This window comes from Sinocyclocheilus rhinocerous, unplaced genomic scaffold, assembly GCF_001515625.1.
Source record: "Sinocyclocheilus rhinocerous isolate Xijiao unplaced genomic scaffold, SAMN03320098_v1.1 scaffold1600, whole genome shotgun sequence".
In the NCBI taxonomy this organism is placed as follows: domain Eukaryota; kingdom Metazoa; phylum Chordata; class Actinopteri; order Cypriniformes; family Cyprinidae; genus Sinocyclocheilus; species Sinocyclocheilus rhinocerous.
Genome location: NW_015665129.1, coordinates 1,492,321 through 1,518,019, shown reverse-complemented (window position 1 = coordinate 1,518,019; position 25,699 = coordinate 1,492,321). Strand labels below are relative to the sequence as shown.

Below are 25,699 nucleotides of genomic sequence, written 5' to 3'. Positions count from 1 at the left end.
CCAAACAAAGTAGTTTCGCTTTCACAACGAAGCACACAGCGTCTTCAGGACATGGCTGCAGCGTCAACAATACTACAGTGAGAATAAAAGTTACGCCTTCTTTCTTTTTGTGAACATTTGGGCGGCGTTATGCAAATCTTCCCACAGAGCGATGTAGGTATGTTGGGGCGTGTTAGAACGAGCCGTTTTTGGTAGGTGTGGTTAACTCTTAACTTTTATAAAGAATATCTCTTTGGTTTTGAGACTTCAGTGTTTGCAACTTTACAGATCTTATTTATGCACCAAGAGCTTGTAACACTCCAAAGAGAAAGGAAAAATTGAAATCGCATCATATGACCCCTTTAAAATCAGTTAAAATTTTAAAAAACGTATCTCGAGACCCTGCTTTTTTTTTTATTCCACTGCCCTGCATTGTGTGTTTCATGGATTTAAACGGGAAAAAAAGCATTCTGTGTGAACAGCCCCTTATAATGTACTATATTTGACTACGTAGCGTAAACACGCGGTATGTAGGTTTTGGAACAGAGCTTAGGCCTATGCGTTTGTGTATTGTAGGACCAAGTGTTGTGTGATATTGAGAGATCAGTTTGGTATTTTTCTTCTGCAGTAGATGGTGAATATGTAGGATGCTGGATATTGTATGTGTAGGAGTTTATTCCCAAGCGGTTTAGTGATGTGTGCGAGTACTCGCCTGTTGAAATGCAGAGCCTTGAAATTCCGAGGGCACACGCTTCCTAGATGATTAGTGTGGTTCACGCTAGCACAAAGCTTGACAGCATTTTTCAGAGATAGGTACTTTCCATAGCAATTTAAAAGAAAAATGTACTGCAGATTAATGAGTCAAACCGACATGTTGGAACACCGCTGAGAATCTAAAGATAATTATTGGGCACATAGCATTAAAATCAAATTATCATCAGTAACCTTATCTAATAATACTAAAATATATATAACACTCATCTGCTTTATTCTAAAACCTAATGAGCTGCTTAGAGAGGGAGATTTCAGAATTTTTCTTTGAAAAAAAAAAATCTAATCTGTGCTTTATACTTATTAAGAGCATCACTATTGGCTTAGCAACATGCTAATACAACAAAAATAAACTGTGGCCTATGTAGCTCACTAGGCTTTGGAACCAGGCTACAGAGAGTGGAAATGAGTGAACACAACATCTTTTTTCAGTTTTATTCAGTTTATTTCTGTAACTGCATGTCATTATTCATAATTCAAAACTCCCTGTTGATGCATTCAAAAACAATACAGTATCTTCATACATATCAAGAGCAACAATTAAAAACCTGTACATCTGTGTTCAAGGTGTCCCCTCACGGACTGCTATTTACACACTCAGCATCTTCCCTGCAGAGGACGCCACTAAAATAACGGCTACTCGAGGTCTCGCTTCAGACCCCGCAGGTAAAAATCTGCACCACACTGCCGCATGCTTCCTCATTCTCTATTAATTATGGCCAAATACATTTTACATGACATATTTAAACTTTCAGGTTTTCGTCATGCATGGTGGCCAGGGAAATATGCACTTTTTTAAAGATGTAAATTACACTTTACAAAGTAATAAAAAAAAATGAAATTTTTTCTTACAAATGTAATTTTGTAAATTTTCAATTTCAAATAATAATTCTAGTAATGAAGTACAATCGCTCAAGCACTTTACACCCCTGCTGCCTTCTATCCTATATTTCTAGAATATAGATATAAAAACATCTTTTCTTTCCTCGTTACAAATAAAAGTGTTCTTGTACTGTACAATGGCTGACTCCTTACAAGGCCAATATAGCAAATTCAAGTTGAAAATTCAAAGCCGAAACACTCTGTTTGTGATTTGACATTTTAAAAGCGTCAAACGCCCATCTGGATTTCTCTCGGTAGAGGGAGAGAGTATGACATCATTGATTAGCATTTATATGGCACATTTGCACTGATAGGAACCTTGCAGACATTATTATAAAAAAACATTGCATCACCGCATTCATATATTGGTTGGCTCAGAGTATGGATCGTCCTTGAGACTACATCTCTGACTACTGAACACCTAAGGGTCTAAACTGTCTCCAGTACAAGGAAGCCTATATGGAGCGGGACAAATGTTCGGTGGGCATGCTAATTCTTATTTTTGAGGACTACATACTTGTGGTCTTTGTGTCTCTAAATCTCGATTTTAATATGTTGTTGAAGACGCCATGAAGAGGAATATAAAAGAGGGCCACAGTGTGCAAAAACCACAGTGGGCACTAGGGGGCAATCAAACTGTCAGATCAGATTCCACAATTTGAATAATTTGAAACTGGCAACTATAAAACATTGCAATTGGCCTCCTGGGCTGTGGAATACAGTATCATGCCATGGGGACATTTAATTTCATTGTAAGGGCCAGTGCTATTAAAACTAGTATACTCACTACAGACATGCAAGATTGAATTATAAGAATCATTTTATATATCAAGCTTCTCGTCAAGCCAGTGGGCACCTCGGTTTAAAATGCTGCACATGTCTCAAGATAACTCGACAGTGCTGTGTGTTTCTGATATGTGAGACATTGGGGGAATCAAGAATACAAATAATAATAAAAAAAAGTCCAGGGTCTATAATTATGTACAATACGCTTGTTTTCTCATAAGATCTGCTACAGTAAGGGAAATGCTACAATTTGAATGTTTTGGGAAAAAAACAACAACTAAATCTTCCCCCTCACAAAAATAAAGCCAAACTAAACATTTACAAGGCTCATCCCAGTTTCTGTACAGTACGTGCTGATGCCAATGGGATAATCAGGTACAAAGTCAACATCAATACCCAGGCTGGTTGAGGATTCTGAGAGCAGTGAACTTCAGATGACACCTCAGATGTACAGCTGAACGCTGTGTAATACTTGTGTATAAGCCCTGATTTAAAGTGTTAACACTTAAGATCGATCGAATTGCAAATTGCTAAATGCTTACAGGTATGGCAACAGAACTTGCGTATGATCTTCTAAGTAAGCATTTATTGATATGTTACAGCACAGTAAAGACCTCCAGTGATAAATTAAAACACAATGCATTCTATTTTTAAAATCTGTCTTTAGAATATTTAAATAAATTCAAATCTACTCAAAATATTATATCATTTTTAAAAATCAAATGTATGTATATAGGGATGCATTTTATTCAAATTAATTTATCACAGATGATTTTACTGTGCATATTTCTATTACTCAGCTTTCCGATTAGCTTGCTAGAGCTTTGCTTGGTATGACACAGAACAGAAAGAGATAGCACTTATTGCTCAGACAGTTCTGAGGTAAAGATCAATGCATAAGCTGGCGGTACAGCATGTCTGATTATCACCGGATCTCCTTTAAATTTTCGGTTTCGATTCACCAACCTGCCTGTGTATTTTAACAGTACACAAAATTACGAATCTCATATCTTAGGTAGAAAAATCCTACCGCAATTTTTGATCAGTAAGTCTTACAAAATGCATAGAAGACCTGTATCAAAATGCCCTTTTTCTTCTTCTTCTTCTTGTTTTTTTTTTTTCTTTTTGTTTCCTGAAATGAAGATTCCGCATGATGCTCGATGCCGATTGGTGGAGGGCTTGGGACGAGGACCGATCAGGCCTTCGTTTTCACAATTTTTCAGAAATGTTGAGGGCAATGAAATGGGTCTGAAATATTGAATCGGAAAGCATACAAATGCAAAAAAGTATCACAATGGAAAAAAAAACAAAAAATCAAAACTTTGGGTCCTGATTTTCAGCTTGAGGGAAGTCTATGTCTCGTATAAAGGAATATCGCATGAGGCACTTGTAATGGCTCTCTTTCACTTTGACTCACTTAGCTGAAGTTTCGCAGAGCGTGTGCAGAATATTTTCCCCAACTCGTGAACCAAGTCTTGCAAAGATATAGATGTTAAAGAGGCAGAACAGTATTGTGTTGCACACTTTCTACTAGGCTACGTCTTGTGTTTTTACTTGTATTTGTTTCTCTTTTTTGGTAAACACTGGCTAAAGAAGCAGAAGGCACCTGGAGAGGTTTGATACGGCTCACTGGCCTTATAATAAAACTTTAGTTCTGTTATCTTCCTTCCCCCCTCTTCCAACAGCAAGACCACCGCGCACACAGCAGGGAAGGGGTTACAGTCCAGTCACAAACAGCAAGCAGCTAATAAAATATCTTTAATCACTTAGTCCTGCTCCTGAAGATCTGTTTTCAATCTAGTTTACTTTCAAAAATGTAGCTCTTCAGGGGCACGACTGAGCAACCGTGTCTTAAATAAATCTTCCTTTTTATAATAGAATTTTTGTTGCATTCTTACGAAAATAAATGGAAAATATGCAAAATAAAAATGTCAATGATATGAAAAAAGACATGCTATGATGAAGGACATCATGAATCATAGACGCATACTAACTGACCTTGCAGTTACTATCATGCTAGCCACATCATAATGGCAGCATTTGATCATTTTCTCTCCTTGGCCACTGGATGGCGATAAAATCAAGGATTGATTGGCCAGAGAGCGGTATCTGGATGATACCAATACCACAACTCTAGTACTATATAGATATTGAGACGGAAGAGAAACAGATGGGGTGGTGGTGGTGTGCTGAAAACCACATATATAGAGACAGAGCTGGAGAGGCTGGATGAGAGAGACAGTGTGTGTGTGTGTGTGTGTGTGAGAGAGAGAGAGAGAGAGAGAGAGAGAGAGAGAGAGAGAGAGAGAGAGAGAGAGAGAGAGAGAGAGAGAGAGAGAGAGAGAGAGAGAGAGAGAGAGAGAGAGAGAGAGAGAGAGAGAGAGAGAGAGAGAGAGTGAAAGAGACAGAAGAGAAGAGAAAGTTAAAGAGATAGTTTACCCCCCCAAAAAGTAAAAAAAATTTCCATCATTTAGTAACACTCAAGTCGTTCCAAACCTGTATGACTATTTTCTTCCATGAAACACAAAAGGAGAAATTTTGAAGACAAGCTTCAAAAAGGACGCAAAAGCAGGATCATCAAAGTGAATATGAATCATAAAAGTGGTTCATTTCAATTGAGAACTAAATTACATTAAATGTTACATTAAAAAGTCAATATGACATGTGATAGAACAGACTGAGATCTCAGTTGTTAGGGATAGTCCACTCAAAAATGAAAATTGTCATCATTTACTCACCCTTATGTCATTCCAAACCTGGATACATTTCTTTCTTCGGCTTGTAACCAAACAGTTTCGGGTCCTATTCCCTTTTGTAGAAATTGTTGTTTATACAATGGAAGTAAAGAAAGTCAGATTTGGAATGACATGGGGGTGTGGGCTATCCTATGGACTATCCTAAGGTGCATTCACATAATCACATTAGTGAAAATTTTGCATGCAAAAAAGGTCTACTGTACATTTCAAAGGTGTACCTTTGTATGAAACACAGCTCACGCAAAATTCACGTTCAAACCAAGCAGGTTTCTGTTGGTCAATGCTACAAATTTGCATGACCAACTGAAGTCGATGCAAAATACACATAGGGAAATCTTTCAGCCTCCCATTAAATTACAGATGGCGTGGATTCCTATTAAAATGACTGGATTTCAACAGTGAAAATTCACTGAACAGTGGTGAATAGGACAGCACCTTTATTCATTGAAATCTGCTCTAGCTCTCTTTGCAATGTTCATGACAGAAGAAGCAAAGATTCATAAATCATTCATTTTTTAATCAGCTGACTAGATTTACAAAAATTTAATTGGCCTGAACCAGTTTGTGTGTTTCTCACAAACAGCTATAATATGACTTCACAAGACTTGGAATATAGTATAGAAGTCATATGAAACATTTTTGGTGCTTCAGTACCCATTCATTCACGTGAAAATGTGCAACTAGCACAATTAAGTAAATTCCTATAAATAGTCATACTGAATTGGAACGTCATGAGGTTAAGTTTTTAGGTGAACTATCCCTTTAAGGAAATAGCATTAGGACCACAGTTTTCCCTTATTCTGGCTAAGCCTTTTCCCCTCTAAAACCTGAGAGAGTTTGTGAGGGCTAGGGACTAGCCAGGGTCCCGGGGCTGTTGTCGGAGATCCAGGAGCCTGTAGAGGGCTGATGGCATTCTGGGGCCACGAGAATGCGGAGAATGCGATGCTGGCTGCAGACACACTGACTTCAGAGAAGCTGTGAGCCGATTCTGCATCATCGTCATTGTCCAAAGGCATGAGGAAGGAGAAAGGTGTGCGCTGTGTGACCTCCGTTGTGCTGGTTCTGTTGTGATCTCTCTTTTCTCTTCTGACACGCCCTCTCTCGTTCTCTTGGTCTGTTAGGAGGCCGTTCTCTCTCTCTGAACTAGTATTCTTCACTTTTTGTCTTCTCTCTCCAACGCAATTACTTTTTTGTCTTCCCCGTCGTCGTTCCTCTTCTCCCTTCCTTTCTCCCCGTGTGTCATCCTCTTTCTCTTCTCTCAATGGCCCCTCTCGGCTCCTCAGCGTGCCGGGTAAACTCCGTGAACGCATCTGTTGCTCTCTCCTTCTTCCTGCCGACCGGGAGCTGCCTTCCTCCGTTCCTCTTCCTCTGCTCCTTCCCCCTGATTCCCTCCTTTCCTTCCCCCTCCTCTCTCTCCTCTCTCGTCCACTGTCATCCACCCATCTGCTGCTCCTCGAAGGAGAGCGATCCATACGCGGCTCCTCGGAAAAGAGGGAGGAGGGGGAATCGGCTCCAGCTTTATGGTCTGAGAAGGAGAGAGAGAGTTGAATGATAAAACATTATCTACAAAAAAACTACAAAAGAAGGTGTTGGATAAGGGTTGGATGATGGAGAAGTGGGGGGATGAATGACAGCACAAGCATGTGATGTACCAATGACTGTTCTGAGATCAGTAAGGGGTTATTCCCTGCAATCTCAGCCTGAGTAAAGGTCTGTGATGGAGACAATGGGAGACAAATGTGTCTGAATGCTTAAGTAAACTACACTGTTGGTAAAACAATGGCATTAGCGTGTTGTTGCATTTAAAAAACCCTGATTATTATGGTAGGGAATTCCTGGTACCTGTTCTTTATGGTTATTTTGGACCTAAAGTACATCTCAAATCAATATTTGGAAGACTTTAGGAATCTCTGCAATGATAGTTCTTTATCAAAGGCTATAATTTAACAGAAAAATGGGTAGCAGTTACAACAAAAGCATCATGCCCATTCAAAAGGAAAAGAAAACAGCAGATTTAGTTAAGAGAATATTACACTAAAAATCTGTTGTGTATTTTGTTTAGTGAATTTTGTCACACTTTACTTTAAGGTCCAATTCTCGCTATTAAACCATTATGTCACAGTGTTTAGTTGTTGTGTCCTAGACTGTCCACTTGATGGCACTCTCCACTTCCACCGTTACATGCTATGAACTCAATTACCCATAGTCCTTTGCTCAGTCTTCTCTGTCATCAGCTGTAGGTCATTTACTCATTAGCTCATCACTATTTATACCATGCTCACGTTGTCTTTTGTTGCTGCAGTATTGGACCTGTTACGTTGTGTTTCTGTTACCCTGTCCTTGGATTACTTTTTGCCTATTGCTTTTTGGATTATTGTTTGATACCACTATTAAAACTGCACTTGAATCTATTTTGTTCTCCCGGAGTCATTCCGTGACAGAATACTGCAGCCAGTTCTAGATCCAGCAGTGTTGTTTTTTTTTCTTCCTTCATTGGAACTATGGATGAACTCAATTACCCATAGTCCTTTGCTCAGTCTTCTCTGTCATCAGCTGTAGGTCATTTACTCATTAGCTCATCACTATTTATACCATGCTCACTTTGTCTTTTGTTGCTGCAGTATTGGACCTGTTACGTTGTGTTTCTGTTACCCTGTCCTTGGATTACTTTTTGCCTATTGCTTTGTTTTGGATTATTGTTTGATACCACTATTAAAACTGCACTTGAATCTATTTTGTTCTCCCGAAGTCATTCCGTGACAGAATACTGCAGCCAGTTCTAGATCCAGCAGTGTTGTTTTTTTTTCTTCCTTCATTGGAACTATGGAGGTCTCAAGTCCGGTGGTCCTGGAGGACCCGACTCTGGTGGTCTCTGAAGTCGCTACAGAGCTTCCCAATTTAACTGCTGCTGCCGTAATCAACAAGGCCGACTTTGCCTTTAACCTCTGGGCTGTTCTGCGGGCATGGGCCGTTTTCCGGAGGCCGTCCCGGCGCCACCTAAGCTCCTTGCCCTGCCGGCTCCGCCCAAGCTCCTAGCCCTGCCGGCCCCAACCAAGCTCTTTGCCCGACCAGCACCACCCAAACTCCTTGGCCTGCCGGCTTTGTTACATGGTATGAACTCAATTACTCATAGTCCTTTGCCCAGTCTTCTCTGTATTGATTATCATCAGCTGTAAGTCATTTACTCATTAGCTCATCACTATTTATACCATACTCACTTTTTCTTTTGTTGCTGCAGTATTGGACCTGTTATGTTGTGTTTCTGTTACCCTGTCCTTAGATTACTTTTTGCCTTTTTTTTATGTTTTTGCCTGTTGCTTTGTTTTGGATTATTGTTTGATACCACTATTAAAACTGCACTTGGATCTATTTTGTTCTCCCAGAGTCAAAAATTATCATTTTCAGGATTCATCACAGAATCCTGAAAATATGCATCACCGTTTCAAAACAATATTAGGTATTAAATGTAAAATTATTTGACAAACAACCTGCCATTATAAGAATAAATTACATTTTAAAATAGAAAAGTTATTTTAAAATTGTAAAAAATATTTCGCAACATTACTGTTGTACTGTATTATTGTTTAAATAAATGCAAAATGGGTTAGCATAAAATACTACTTTCAAAAACATTAAAAAAAATTTTGACCATAAGATTTTAAATAGTGTGTGTGTGTGTGTATGTGTGTTATATATATATACACACACGCATGCATACACACAGCGGGTAAAATAAGCATTGAACACGTCACGTCACTTCTCAGTAAATATATTTCTAAAGGTGCCGTTGACATGACATTTTCACCAAATGTCGGTAACAAACCAAGTAATCCATACATACAAAGAAAACATATGTTCAGAAATTAAGTGATGTGTAATAAAATGGAATGATCCAGGGGAAAAGTATTGAACACGCTTACTGAAATGTATTTAATACTTCGTACAAAAGCCTTTGTTGGTTATGACCGCTTCAAGATGCCTTCTGTATGGATAAACTAGTCGCATGCATTGCTCTGGTATGATTTTGGCCCATTCTTCCACAGTCTTTAAATGTTGAAGGTTCTGTGGGCCTCTTCTATGAACTCTAATCTTTAGTTCTTTCCATAGATATTTTCTATTGGATTGAAGTCAGGTGATTGGCTGGGCCATTCTAGCAGCTTTATTTTCTTTCTCTGAAACCAATTGAGCTGAACCAGCTAATATTAATTTCCACTGACAAGGGGCAGGATTGCTTTCTAATTACTGACAAAGTCTCTTTAAGAAGGTATTCTATAGTCTTTGTATGTATGTATGTATGTGTGTGTGTGTGTATATATATATATATATAAGGGAGTATGAGAACTGTGAGATCACAAAGTGAACATTAAGAAAGACAAAATGACAACCAACAGGAACGAGGAACGGTTACCAACCGCGTGTTTTCTGTCCGGCCGATGACATAGAAGCAAGGCTCGCCCTGCTTCGAGTTAGTCATACAAAGAGATAAGCTGGAAAGCTCCACTGGACGAGAGTTCAAGAGAGAGAAAGAGAGCGAAAGTATGAAGTAGTGAAAGACAGCAAGAGAAAGAATTAAATAAAGAGAAAAAAAACAAAGCAGAGTTGCAAAAAGTACAGGTAAGAAGCTTTAGTCTGACCATGGAGGGCACCAAAGGATGGAGCTTATATCCTGAATGCTTTTGGAAAAGCCCTGAATGTCTGTCATAACCTTGTTTTTCCACTAAGTTTTCATGGGAGGATGTATCATTACAACATATGAGCTCCAAATATCCTCTTACCCGCCCATGGCCCTGACTAGAAAAATCTGATATACAGATATAAACCTGGTAACATTCAGAGGAAAGCAGAACTTTTGTAAAAATATTTCCAGGCATCTGTCGACCATTACTCATATCAAAACCTACATTTCTCAAACCCTCTATTCCTATCCATTACTCTGTCTCCCCTCACCATAATCTGGAACGTATCCATTGCCTTTCTTCAGTATAAGGTGTATCCGGGCTCCTCCCTTTCGGATCTGCTCCACGGCCTGGCTGTGTGTCATCCCAGCTGTGCTGTCTCCATTAATCTCCACGAGCTGATCACTCACCTGCAATATGAGTCAGCAAAACCCTCTGTGACTCAGCGTAATGTCAACGACAGAACCTAATCCCAGCATGCCTCAGCATAATCTTCACAACATGACTCAGTGCTGCTCCTAGTGCTTGAGTCACACTTTCAAACATCCCTAACAGAATCAAGTGAAAGGTTTATTTATTGTGCCCAATAAAATTTACTGTGTGCGTAAACTAACCTGCATTTTCTGACTGCGTGAGGCCGGTCCACCCTCCATTAGACCGAGCACATACAGACCCATGTTATACTCGCTTCCACCTCGCAAACTAAAACCAAACCCTGTTGGCCCCCTTTCAAGATCAACGCTGTAATACTGGGAATCCTGGAGAGGGAGCGAGAGAGACATTTTTAAGCAACTTTATGTGATGTAGGCAGGGTATGAAATAATGAAAAGTTGCAGATAACATGCTAACTAGTTTAAAGAGCATGCTAATTCTTCTATAATTACTGTACATTACTATCACACTGTAGAAGCGTTTAAAATAAATAAGGCGTTCAGAAATGGTGGCCAGTTATAGAGATGCACTTTCCCTACACAGTCGTATGAATTTTAACCAAAAGTTTTGAGGTTGAAAGTTAAAAAAATGTCTATGGAACAAAATGCCTCCACAACCCAAGTAAATATGTATGTGTATTTCTGTATGCGTGTATGTAGTCTCACCTTTTGCTTAGCCCGATGCCCTTTTCTTAACCGACTCTCAGCATCAAAGTCAGGGTACTCAGGTAGATTATTGTCTGATGAAAAAATAGACACTCATGAGTTTAGACACACACCTTATTACTGTAACACTTATTTATTATCTTTACACCAGCACCCTCTTGTGCAAAATGTTAAAAATACACCTCAAGGCTTAGCAGAAACAACATTACTTCAGAATATAATAAATAAAATATAACATAAATGTAATATTTAATTGAATTATTTCATAATTACTATATAAATATGCATGCATAAATTGTTAAATAATAAATAATATCATTATTAAAAATAAACTTATTTTTTTAATTTAAACTGCAAGTTTCTCAAGGCATTTTACAAAACAAATACCAAAATGTAAGCTATACACAATAAAAAGACAAGTGCGAATATACACTACCATTCAAACGTTTTGAAGAAATTAAAGGGTTAGTTCGCCCAAAAAATGAAAATTCTGTCATTAATTACTCATTACGGGTTTGGAACAACACAAAGGTGAGTAATTAATGACAGAATTTTCATTTTTGGGTGAACTAACCCTTTAATACTTTAATTTAGCATGAATGCAGTAAATTAATCAAAAGTGACAAGTGAAGACTTACATTTCTATATCAAATAAATGCTGTTCTTTTTGAGCTCTCTAGTAGTAATCAAAGAATCCCGACAAAATGTATCTGCAGCAGATGTATATGCATATTTGAATCATATTAAGCAGCACAACTGTTCTCAATATTGATTTTCAAGGATGATTTCTGAAGGATCATGTGACACTGAAGACTGGAGTAATGGCTGCTGAAAAATCCAGCTTTGCCGTCACAGGAATAAATTACATTTAAAAAAATGTTACATTTTAAATATGTTAAAATAAAAAAACAGGTATTTTAAATTGTAATACTGCACAATATTATTGTTTTTATTGTATTTGCAGCCTTAATGAGCAGAAGAGAATTCTTTAAAATAAATCTCATTCACCCCAAACTTTTGAACAGTAGTGTATGAACAAATATATCACCATTTAAAAACATACAATATAATTTAATTAGGAACTTTATATGAGTGTGGTGTGCTTACTAGTGTGAGAGCGTGGTATAATGGTGAGTCTGAGTGTGTTGCCGGCTCTGCGCAGTATCTGTGCGAGGTCTCTGTGAGGCAGCGTGACCACTGATCTGCCCTCCACGGCCTCCAGCTGATCCCCCGGCTGGATCTGACCACTGCGTGCTGCTGGGCTCCCCCGTCGCACCGTCACAAACCTGTGAGACACTAGAGACGAGGCTAAAGAGAAAAAAGAGACAGAAAGAAATATATTCATCCTCTATTCCATGTAAATTAAACTAAATTCTTTCTACTTTAGGATGGGTCATTAAGTATTTTTTTTCCATTTGGTAAAGCATGATGTGACGATACACAGGGGCACATTTCTAAATGAACTGCATGAATCACTGAATCAAAAGAAGATTATACAGCTGGCAGAACGCTGAACAAATTCCTCACTTAAAATTTCACGTTAACATAACCATGAGACATTCTGGACCATAGAAGTTCTGTGACCTTACTGCCAATCCTAGACACAGCCACATGATGATTCATTTCATTATTTAATAGATTATGTGCGAAAATACACAAATCTTAAAGCTTCAGGAGTTACATTACAGCACAAATCATAGTTCACGCTACAGCTCTTAAAAGGGACAGTCCACCCAAAAATCTCAACCAGTTTTAAAAGTCATAAGGATGAGCAAATTATTATTTATAAAACGGATAGTTCCGGTCCTTGATTATGATTGGTTGAGCCGCGTTCGAAGCTGTTGTAAATTACACTACAAACATACACCTTTGTTTACTTCTATGTGTTGCTTGGCAACCACTTTGTTGCAACCACAGTTATGAGGAACTACATTGTTTGGTGGAAGAATACTGTTTTTATTTATATCATTACACTTTATTTGCTCTGTTTTATTCTGTGAAACCTTACTACGTACAGTATATGGACCTTTGTTTACTTCTGTGTGTTGCTCGGCAACCACTTTGTTGGAACCACAACTGTTTATGAGGAACTACATTGTTTGGTGGAAGAATACTGTTTTTATTAAAATCATTACACTTTATTTGCTCTGTTTTATTTTGTGAAACCTACCTACGTATATATGGAATAATCGTTTTATAAAAGCAATAAGCCCCGTAAAGCCGTGTTTTACAGTGAATTTATAACAGCTAAGGGGCGTTGTTAGGCACGACACGAAGCGGGGCTTATTGCTTTATTTTGTTTACATTTTTTTTATTGAACTATTTCTTCCCACTCAACAATGACTACAAGTTGAATCACTTCCTCACACGAAACTACCACATTCCTAAAAAAGTTCCACAGAAAAGAAAAATTTAAATAACACGAGGGAAAGTAAATAGTGACAAAGTTTATATTTTTTCATGAACTGTCGCTTTAAGCACTGAATACTGTGTTTTCAGTGTGCAAAATTAGTTTTGTAACTAAATTCCATAGGAAAAAAATGTTAGATTCCAACAGGGATTGGAATCCATATCTAACTAGGACTCACATCTCTGCATGAAAAGAATAAACATTGTGTGTGCCATTGTTCATTTAAAAGTGTATTTTGACATGTTCTCCATCACACTAAAGGAAAAAAATGCATTGTTCCATAGGTTTTCACATTCCACAAAGGAGTTTCCAAAACAAAAATCTTCTCAGAAAGGACACTCACTAGAATAAACTGTTCCACCTGCTAGTTACAAGATGGAGCCATCTTGACATTGAAATTCTATGCATCAATCATGTTTATTGTACACCTGTGTTTGTTTAATTATTGCCTTCTCTTCAGTCTGTCCCAAATTTCACTGTTGTCCTTTGATGGGTCTGTCCTCACCCTGTGTAGCCTATTGTTTGTCAAAGACGCTTTGAGTATGATGTGTTTTGTTCCACTCCAACCTCATCTGTCCACATTATTCAGCCTTTCACTCTCGGCCAAACAAGACAACCTCTAGTTTGGCCGAGAGTGAAAGGCTGAATAATGTGGACTTGCCAAGATTGTAATCTCAAAGACCTGCGTACAATTACCTTGAGCACTCGCCATCATGTTACACAGAGACAGTCAATTAAAGAAAGAAGAGCGAGACATAAAACATCAGACAGCAGACTGAAATACTGATCTGTTGCCTTAAGCATTCTGCTCCATATACGTCTTTGTTGAGATATGTTTCCGCAAGTGATGTGCAAATGAAAGGCACACAAATACACCAAATTTAGACTGACATGCAAGTTTTCATAAAAGAGAAAAGCAACCACCACAAAAAGAGAAAGACAGAAAGAGGCTAAAGGATATGATTAAGAATAGAAGAACAGGAGCATGTTTTTTCACAGACAAGGGCCGTTATTTATCAAACACGAGCAAACAAATGTTCCTTAAATTATCCTGATTATGATTCTACTGAATGTGACCATTTATGTAAGATTTAAACACAATGTTTTTGCTAGTGTTTAATGAATAAGGCCCAAGATTATTAAATAAACAATTGAAAGTAACAGACAAGTATGAATATTAAATTGAGAGAACTGTGATGAACCTGACATACAAAAGATTTATACTACAAACAAATGCTGTATTCAGCAAAGAGCCCTGAAAAATGTTTTCAGCCGTTTTCAACATTGATAGAAGTAAGAAGAAATGTTTCTTGAGCACCAAATCTAGGCTACATATTACAATGATTTCTGAAGCATTATGTGACACTGAAGACTGGAGTAATTCAGTTTGGCCACTTAGGAATAGATTACATTTAAAATTGTTTATATTTTATTCAAAATTGTATTAACATTTCACAATATTAGAGTTTTTTTTACTATATTTTTGATCAAATAAATATAGCCATGGTGTACATGGCTCACAGTTGTATTTGTCAGCATTTCCTAATCTAATGGCTCCTCAGCTCCTGTGGCATACCGTTTAGCGGGGAATTTTGCATCTTTAGATACAGAGACATTCCTAAACACACTCTTAGCACTGCCACCGGGCAGTATTGGCCAGTGAATCGACCTGTTTGTATTGATCGTGCACTTGTGTGGGGAAACAGTCAACAGCGCAGAACATGTAAAAAAACGACAACAGGCCTGAAACAGTTTCTGTTATCCCTTTAAATGGTCCCATATGCAATTTGGTCAAAGGTGACAGCTTAGAGCACCGTTTCAAGTATACAGGCTTGAAACTGTACAAACCTTTTGTACTTCGACATATGTGAATTGGGATTCTATGCATGGAAATCCACACATTGTAAACAGTACATTCGTACATATGTTTTCACTTTTTAATGCATAATTTTTTCTTCTTTTGCACCCTTTAATTTTTAAATCAACATGTAATTACTCTGTCTTCCAGTGAAACAACAGACTTGGAGAAATGTAGATATTTTCCATGCAATAACAATAAATGGGGACTGGAGCTTTCAAGCTTCAAAAAGGACAAAATAACACCATCAAATATCATGAAAGCATAGTAAAAATAGTATAAAGTACTAAGTATGAAATAGTCTATATGGCTCAAATGCTTTGTTTGATGAACAGGCTAAATTTTAAGTTACTGCAGTGATTTTCAATGAATAACTGAAATGTTGGTCTTTCCTCACACAAAGCTATTTTATGACTTTATTTAGTGCATGAGTCACTTTTATTAATACTTTCATGGGGCTTTTTGATAATTTTAGAATTTTATTATATTGAAAAGATTCATACTGTACAGTCTCCAAAAACTCCCCTTTTGTATTTCACAGAAGAAAGTCACTCATATGTACATAATATGGCTGAACTATTCATTTAAGGCAAATCAGTTAACTTGGTAACGTCCTTGGGCAGCTACAGTATTTTTTATGTAGGCAAAAGCATATTGAATGTTAAAATTTCTCCCTTTTATTTTTCTACAAGTGGTCCGTCTCTGGTCATGATCATTGTAACAGATCCACAAAGTGGAAAATGAGAATACTGTTTGCTGAATAAATTGTGATCTTTTGTTTAATGAGATAATCCTGTGTGTGTAGAGAATCAGTAGAGTCCAGGTGAGAGTGTGTTCAGTGTCATGTGAAGCGTGTTGTGCTGGACGAGAATGTTCTCCCACGTACCACATCGTTAAGTACTGCCAATTATTACCAAACCTACATTATTCATAAGTCTGTCTATTATTCATAACACATTGACATTCATGCATTATTCATAGCATGTAAAGCATCTTTGTTAATGAGCATATTGTTCTCTGGGTTATTTATAGAAGTGGACATACAGAGCCAAAACATTAAAACGGTTATTGCATTTATAGGGGGGGATGCATTTAATAAACACAGCACAGGGGGTTTATGTAATTTCATAAAAGTCTCCCTCATGACAAAGAGATAAAGAATAGAGGGGTACAGCTGTTTCTGACCCAGCTGTCTGAAAGAAAGAGAAATGCTCTTTGGGATTTGTAGTTACTGAACATCAGAGTATTTTGGCTTCATGAAGGTATATGGTGTTTGTTACATAATCCGTTATCAAACACTGCCCATAATCCTATAAATCCACACTGTTATGAATGACACAGAAAGACATGCATGCCTTCTAAAGCAGTACAATATAGTACTGAAAGAGACATTTTGTATCAGTCTTGTACAGGAAATCTCCACTACCTACAGAAAAAAAAAATTTAAAAAAAAAAATTTAAAAAAAAAAATATATATATATACAGTATATTAGTAATAGAGCACAAAAAGACTTTCAATAATTCAAATACATCAGCAATTCAACACTGACATAAACAGGTGCACAACAAAAGCACGGGTGAAACTTTAACTACTCTTTAACCGTGTGGAATAACTGGGAAGCTTCAGAACTTTTACACAACACCTTGTTTCTGTTCACCTCCACTATTCATGAGCCTCCGTTATTTCACGTCTGGGCAGATTTCCCCTGAACTGCGAGCCAATGAGCCGTATGAGAGCCTAGTTTTTGCACACACCACAGGGTTCGGCAGGAAGAACAGAGGTTTTGCGTGTTGTGGAAGCCGAGTTCAAACGGGGGTCGAGAGAGGATGGCTGAAGCGCTCTAACAAAACTCCTCATGCAGAGTAGAGAACAGAAGGACTCGTGCTGAGATTATGACCTTTTGTCACATGTCAGAAAAACCTGAACTCCTGTGGGCTTCTATTGTTATTGTTATTATTAAAGCTGAAGAGTGTTTATGTTAATATACTTTCTCCTGTTCCAGTTTCTTATGCAGATGCATATACAGAAGAATCCTTTCAAAACATAGTTTTGCTTGTTTGAACATTCTAACCAGCCCGACAACAGTTCAACCAATAGCGTAGGTTTGGAGTGGGGCTATCTGACGAGCCAGCCAGTGGCAGAGAGGGGAAGTATTTGAGGAAATCAAAAACAGTATTTTTGCAATTCGATTTGAAATGACACACTTCAGCTTCAAGTAAACTTACTACAGAATAACTATAAGCAATTACTAGGTTGATTTCCCAAAATGTGTTTTCAAAACAATGTTCCAACCAGCCTGACCTTTCAACCAATAGTGTGAGTTGGGGGCATGGCTATCTGATCAGCCAGCCAATGGCAAAGAGGGGGAGTATTTGAGGAAATATGTTTAAAAAGTGTGCACTTTTTTGTCATTCCATTTGAAATTACACACTTCAGCTTTAGTTATAATTATAACAAAATAACCCCAACATTAAGCAGTTCAGAAATTAAAAACTTCTGAATCTTTGTCCAGTTTATGGAACCACTGCTTAACAAACCAAGGTCCTTAACTTCAAAACTACGATTACTCCCTCATTCTCTAACATTTGTATACTTAAAGGGTTAGTTCACCCAAAAATGAAAATTAGACTGTGTTTTACTTACCCTTGAAGCATCCTAGGTGTATATGACTTTCTTCTTTCAGATGAATCCAGTCGGAGTTATATTGAAAATTGTCCTGGCTATTCCAAGCTCTATCATTGCAGTCAGCGGGTGTTGCAGTTGAACAGTCCACAAGTCGTCAAATAAAACGCGCGCATTCATAATAAAACATGCCTCACACGGCTCCGGGGGCATGAATGCATGCGTTTTTGTAAGAAAAATATCCATATTTCAAACGTAATAAACACTATTCTCACACTTCCGGTATCTGTCATACGCGGAAGCCGTTCCGGCAGAAGGCGTATGACGTATGTACAGCGCGCACGCGCCTCTGAGATATGCTAGTCTCGCGAGTTTGTTTATAGGAGCAAAGGAAGCAAAGTTTCCTTACTTTAGCAAAGGTAAACCAGTCTCCTCTTGGTTTATATCGAAATCCTACGACACGTACTACGTCATCCGCCGGAACGGCTTCCGCGTATGACAGATAACGAAAGTGTTTTGAAAAGTGAAGTGAAGAGAAAAGTGTTTATTACGTTTGAAATATGGATATTTTTCTTACAAAAACGTATGGATTCACTACAGGAGGCCTTTATTCACCCCCAGGAGCCGTGTGAGGCACGTTTTAGTACGGATGCGCGCAATTTATTTAATGTGTTCTAAGCGAAACTACTTTGTTTGGCCTTCCAAAAGAGGACACAACTAGAAATCAGAGGCTAAGTTGTTATTTTATAACACTGTTCTAGAACAGTTCAAACCAAATATTCAGATGTGTGCAGAGCATTTTACGGAGGATGAGGACTGTTTCCTGGGTGAGTAGCTTACAATGCTATTTGTTCTGACAAATACGAGCTTTGTAAAAATCGACGCGTTTCAGAAAGGCGGGGCATAGAGGAGAGACAATAATGTCCAGTATGTGGAAAATAATGTGTTTTTTGAACCTTAAACCGCATAAACACATTTCATTACACCAAATACACAACACAACAATGTTCTTTTTTAGCAATCTCAAATGACCCCTTTAATATAACTCCCACTGGATTCGTCTGACAGAAGAAAGTCATATACACCTAGGATGCCTCGAGGGTGAGTAAAACACGAGATAATTTTCATTTTTGGAAACTAACCCTTTTGGAACTAACCCTTAAATGCACTAACAACGCCCTTCAGTGATCAGCGAGTAAATGATTCAGTGAGTACATGACCAGTGAATGAATGAAAAGAAACAATAATAGAGCACAATTTGTGTCACATGTGTCTGGATTAAATTTGCAATGCAGGTCTCAACTAATATTATGTAAAAGTACAGTATTCTCAGTGTGAATGTCTGTTGACATTTTCATAAAAAAATAGTTCATCCATAAAGGAAAACTCGGACTCAATTTACTCACCCTCATGTGATAAAAATATCTGCTTAACAACAAGTGACCAAGTGTGTATTAATACTTTTCTATCTTTAAAAACACGGAGCAAAAACAAATAAAAAAATTTCACACAAAAGTACGCATTATAGAGCTGAAACACACAGATGCAGATCACAGCATTAAAGCTAATGGTGACTGATCATCAGACCCAAACACTCCATTTACATCAGGCTGACCCTGCCGAAACAAACAATCCCAACACTGCTGTAAACAAGAGCAAATGATCAGGTATCTGATTCTGTAGTGAAACTTTGTATCAGAGACAGCCTTAAAGTGCCCAGCACAGAATGTGTGAAATCAATTCGTTCAATCTAAAGAGATACAAAACACATGTCCAACAAAACAAAATGCATCATAAACATTCAAACACCCACATACAAGCATGCTTGCATCCCTTTGGGGATAAAGATGCAAAACCAACCATCTGTTTAATATTTAATCTTATCCAGCTTATTAGTCCTTGCATGTAAATATGCACTAAAATGAACAATGCAAAACCTCACATGACATTGAGAAAATATGCTCAACCAATGATCCAGAACTTGCGATGTCTGTTAACACGGCTAAGCTTCACGAAACAGCATCAGCTGACCCAGGAACAACTCGTTCCTCTGAAAAATGGAAACGGGCATAAGACAACGCCTTAAGGATATTGCACATAGAGAGGATACAGATAAGATACAGACAATCTTATATTGAGTACAACTGGAAGAGCATGCTGTGTTTCTCACTTTCTCTGTCACACACACACACACACACACTGCACATTCCCTACAAATGACCTCATGTAGATGATCTCACACACACGATGAGATATTCAGGGTGAGCAGCTCATAACAGTAATAATTTAACTGAGAGACAGAAAATATACGAAAATATAGAGATACCATATTCATGTGTTCTGGTATGATACCCCAACAGATTTCAAAGAATACCATGGATTTGTGCCATGGCAGTACCACATAAATACTATGGTAAATGAATTGGGCTACATTTTATTTTAAGGTGTTCTTGTTACAGTGTAATTATGCATTTAAAGTAATATTAATTAACTACATGTACTTACTATATGGTTAGGTTTAGGATTAGGGTTTGGCTTAGGGTTACTTGCATGTAATTATGCATAATTTATTGTTATTATAATAGTAAGTACATGTAACAAGGACACCTTAAAGTGTTACCATGAATTGTAGTACCTTGGTCAATGTCAAAATACTATAGTGTTACCATGTGATATTATCACTGTACCATGGTACTACCACAGTGCTTTTTTTGTAATGAATAAACAATACACAAAAATATGGTAATACCATATCCAAGGAATATCAGCCCCATATCTAAAAAAAAAAAAAAAAAAATGGTCCCAAAAAGTAACATGGGACTACCACAGTATTTTGAATATACCATGTACTGTAGTACCAAGGGACTTGTTTGACTTGTACCATGGACGTACAATGGTATTCTTGAAAATACCCTGGAGTTCCATATAAATACTATAGAGTACACTATGCTTCAAGGTTTTTTTTCTGTTCATTGCTATTGAAGTCTGTAAGCAGAAATTTGGACCGTTCTACAGTGTGGATGATTCTTTGTTCACTGGTCCAACACATCACAGAAGAATTAAGCCTTTCATTGGCACTGCCAGTGGAAATATTTCAGGCATGTGAGAGCCCAGGTGAACCCCATCTCCAGGACGCTCTGTCTGAAGTATAAAAAGTACCGAGATGTAATCAGAAGGGGAGCACTTCAGAAGAACTATCCTGGAGAGCTCAAACAATGCAACACATGCAAAACACGCATCCTGTTCTCTCTCACATGAACAAACTGTTACCTGAATACACCCTATCTCAGTTCAAACAAACAAATCACAAAGCTTTAGGAAACGTACGTTCCAGGAAATGTTTAAAATCCACTAAATCACCACTAAACTTGATACAGCTGCAGATAATTCATTTGTTTGTAAAGTAAACAGTACCGAGGTCAGTAATTAAGCAGAATACAGATATTATAAGAGTCCATAAGAGGTAAGATAGTATTTACGTTTCGTGTCCTTCATCGTTTTCAGGGCAGACTGAAGCCTTTCCAGCATGTTGTCCTGATAAGAGTTTCTAAATCCAGCTTCAAATCCAGAGAATTCCTGAGATCGCTGAGACTTTAATTTACATATACGGTAATATTACAAAACAGTGAGGAAACTGAGAAAAGAAGGACTGTTCAGGTGTTTTTCCCTTAGAGCAGAGACACTGAGGACGCTTGCACTGACAAAACTGAACGGAGGAAAAGAGAGAGGGGGAGAGGATGAAAGAGTGCAGAGAGAGTGTGAGAGAGAGAGAGAGAGAGAGAGAGGGAGGGATGGTGAGTGAAAGCAAATAAGAGCGATTTAATACTACACTGAATCCTCTCACAAAAGAAGCATCATGAGAAGGGAAGCGTGTGAAATTTAAAACCCTATATTGGAATGTCTAACAATACACACACACACACAATACTGTTAAAAAGTTTGGGCTAAGATTTTTTTTCATATAGAAATTAATACTTGTATTCAGCAAGGATGCATTAAATTGATCTAAAGTGACAGTAAAGACATAATGTTACAATGTTACAAAATATGTTACAAAAGATTTCTGTTTTAAATAAATGCCCAAACTTTTGCCATTTATTTTTACGGGTGTACATATTTGATTCAATTCCAAATATTTAATAAATATCATCAATCATAGAAATTTGGCTGATACTACTTTGGTCTATTGCAAAATTATATATATCATTGCGCTGAAGGCACAAATGTTTCTACAACTTAAGTACATTGGACATTTGGATGTTACAACTGAAAATATGAAGGGCATTTTGGATAAAGTAATATTATAGTGTTATACTAAATACCATCAATTACTAAATTACATATTCGATGTGTTGAATTTTTATGTTAGATGCACTGTCTAGTTACCAGAAACTTTATGTATACATTTGGTTCTATGAAGTACAGTAGCTACGTAAACTTTTAGAAAATGTAACAAAACCATAATGTCAATGGCTCTTTCTTGCAAATCTCTGTGTTACAGAAGAAACAATATAAGATGCAAATAACAGTGCACAAGTACTGAACTACTAAACAACTGAACAAAGGACAATGCACAAGAAAAAACGAAGAAAACAGGAAAAACTGTGCACTCAGGAAACTGTCCCATTTGTCGTTTCACAAATACAAGAACTGCTGGACACAAACCTTGACCTCATTTGGACTTGAACTTATCCTACATTTATATTTAACTTTCATCCTCAACAGTTACAGCAGTGAGGTACAAATCATACATGTACATTTATGACTAATTAAAAACAACTGTAAAGAGCAAAAGCCACAAATCAAGTGAAAGAAATCATAATTAGTCTGCTAATTAGGGACTTTTGTGCACATGCTTATTGCATAATGGCATGACTCAGATGACCAACATGCTTAGGGGGGTAAAATGCCCTTCTTCTTGAAAATATTTTTTTCACAATTCACCTGGACTCCAAACATGGAGCAAAGCAGGATTATATACTCTCTCCCTTTGTGATAATTACTTAATGGAGACAGAAAGTAGGATATATTTCCAGAACCCTAGTTTTGATATAACATTGTATTAATGTATTAAATGTTCTCTTTTGGCTTCCAAATACCAGAATAACCAGAGTTAAAACAAAGGTCACAAGGTCACATCCACTGGCCAGAAATCATAAATGCAGATCCTGCTCAAACCAGCATGTACTTACTTCCATTCATTACGTCCTGGGATGCGATGACAAACCCGAATCCTTCTCCTGGTCTCCGTCTCAACTCCACCTCCATCGCTCTGGAAGAGATCGCTCCCCTCGTGTCTACATGGCTTTTGGATACTGCGCCGAGATTAGAGGGAGCAGTACGGCTCCACTGAGCAGGTCCGTCCTCGACTCCTATCCAGTCCCGGGGCTCTAGGGTCAGGGTCACGGGCACGGAGTCCAGGAAGCTGGTGCTTTGGACCAGGTTGGGGAGGTCACCGCAAGGTGAGGAGGGAGAGAGGGTGCTCTGGCTGGGCACAGCACCATCGGAGGAGGGCGAGGTCAGATCAGGGGTGCCCAGGGAGGGAGGAGGTCTCTTATAGGCATTTGGGGAGCCTGGGGAACAAAGAGAACCTGAGAGAGAACAGGATCGTGATGGGCGATAGAGGCAGGATGCATGGTGTTCTGTGTAATTGTATGAATGTCACACAGATTTTTCTTGATATGATGTTTTTCTATTTATATAGAAATCATAATAAATATAAAAATACTTAATCAGAAATATATATAATTAATGTGTGTTTCGCTACTTGCATTATATATTATATTATATTACATTATATTATACTGGTTATCAGACAATATTATTATTATTTATTTAATATTATTGTTTAATTTAATGGTATCAGCCAATATAATATTAAACTGCATTTAAATTGGATATTTAAATGCTAATTTCTTTTTTCACATTTAGATTACCTTTGATATCAAGCTAAATTAAATTAAATTTTTAAAAACAATAATTTTACACACCTTACTTATATGACTATATGTATTAGTTATATAAGTTTTTAATATTAGACATTTGTTTGAACTTCATTGTTTTCCTCCATAGTGTTATAATTACATATTGCAAAAAAGATTGCTGAAAAATATTTTTTTCTGTTGAAATTTTTTTTACTGTTTTTTTTAACTACGGTTTGTATTCAGTTGCACAATTATTCTTAATTGACATTGTTAAAATAGCAATGAAACATTAATAAATAATAACAAATGTTAAAAATTTTCTCTTTCACATCTCCCATTCATTTTTCACACTAAACATTATAAAGTTTTCAGTAATTTATTTGTAATTTATTTAGATTAAATAATACAACATTTTAAAGTGACCATGAAATCAAAATGAACAATTCTTTTTGTTTGTTTTTTTATGGAATATTATAGACGATTTATTCACAGACAATGTGGAGGACACTCACCTCCTCTGTAAACCAGTAAGACCACCTCACCGTGTTTGGTATGTTCTTGCAGCACTCGCTGCACCTGTTCATGTTAAAAAAAGAACATTTGCAAGGATTCAAATATGTAAGGTTGATGAGGGAAGAGCTTCAGAAACAGACCCGAAGAGTTAATGAATTACTTGTGCGAAGCTGAGACTCTGCACATCAGCGCCGTTGATTTTAATAATGGCGTCCCCTGGCTGTAGGGAATGGCATTGTCGTCTGTCCCAAACTCTCTTCACCACCGCCAGCTGCCCTCCCTGCCCCCCGGCCGTCACACTGAAACCCATACCCCCTCCCTCACTCCTGCCCAAGGCCACAGGTACCAGCTCACCCCCTCCACCGCAGCCTACCCCACCTGGGGCTCCAGGGGACCCTAGGCCACCCGGAAGAGGTCGCGGTGGATTGTTGGCTGGACACCCGTTGAAACCACAGGGTGGGTGCTCGGTTGGGGGTGCAACAGCAAGAGATGTTTGGGGCATTGGAGGCCGCTGGGTGCTGGGCGCTCCTGGCGGGGCAGTAGGACCCACCTCAGGCTGGGGCAGCGGGAGCACAGCAGAGGAGAGATCACTCTCGGAAGACTTAGAACTGTAATGGGCGTGAGAAGGAGCTGGAAGAGAGTTGTTGTTGTAGCTTCGGACAAGGGAAGCTCTAGATGAAGAGTGGAAGAAATAAATTATTGTGTAAAAAGAACAGCATCAATAAAGATAAAATATTAACAATTATAATAGTACTGTAATAATAATCATTAATGAACATGGTCATGATATTATTATTATTATTATTATAACAATGTTTATTTATTTTTTTTAAATAATGATCATATTTATTATTACTAATATTAACCATGTTTATTATTAATAATAATGTATAAACATGGTTATAATAATAATTATTATTATTATTCTGTTCTTATCAATTATTAGTGTTTTTATTATTATTATTATTATTTTAGTTATAACAATGTTTATTCATTGTATTTTAAAATAGTGATAATATTTATTGCAATTAATATTAATTATGTTCATTAATAATAATAATAATAATCATGAATAAACATGGTTATAACAACAACAATAATAATAATAATTTTTAATAATAATTATCAGTGTTTTTAATAATAATATATATATAAAATATTATTATAACAATGTTTATGTATTGTATTTTAAAATGATAATATTTATTATCACTAATATTAAACATGTTCATTAATAATAATAATAATAATAATAATAATCATCATCATCATCATCATCATCATCATCATTTTGTTCTTATTAATTATTAGTGTTATGGTATTATGGTAATAATTTTGTATGATCATATTCTTCATCTTCCCTATTGAACATGGTTATGATATTATTATTATTACTACTATTTAACCATGCTCATTAATGATAA

General features: G+C 37.2%; 1 protein-coding gene across 2 annotated transcripts in view; it reads right to left on the bottom strand.

Annotated features, from left to right (window-relative positions):
* Positions 1 to 4,927: 4,927 nt before the first annotated feature.
* Positions 4,928 to 25,699, bottom strand: part of magixa (MAGI family member, X-linked a) — a 44,450-nt gene continuing 23,678 nt past the window's right edge. The window contains exons 10-18 of one of the 2 annotated variants that reach the window (XM_016542282.1): positions 24,436 to 24,946; positions 24,275 to 24,338; positions 23,031 to 23,429; positions 12,055 to 12,255; positions 10,948 to 11,021; positions 10,465 to 10,608; positions 10,122 to 10,260; positions 9,587 to 9,674; positions 6,616 to 6,699 (exon numbers count right to left, since the gene is read on the bottom strand). In XM_016542282.1, coding sequence (XP_016397768.1) covers positions 6,693 to 6,699; positions 9,587 to 9,674; positions 10,122 to 10,260; positions 10,465 to 10,608; positions 10,948 to 11,021; positions 12,055 to 12,255; positions 23,031 to 23,429; positions 24,275 to 24,338; positions 24,436 to 24,946 — 1,627 coding nt within the window. In that variant the 3' untranslated portion in view covers positions 6,616 to 6,692. Of the gene's footprint in view, positions 6,700 to 9,586; positions 9,675 to 10,121; positions 10,261 to 10,464; positions 10,609 to 10,947; positions 11,022 to 12,054; positions 12,256 to 23,030; positions 23,430 to 24,274; positions 24,339 to 24,435; positions 24,947 to 25,699 lie in introns of both variants that reach the window. The other variant, XM_016542281.1, reaches the window with a different exon arrangement.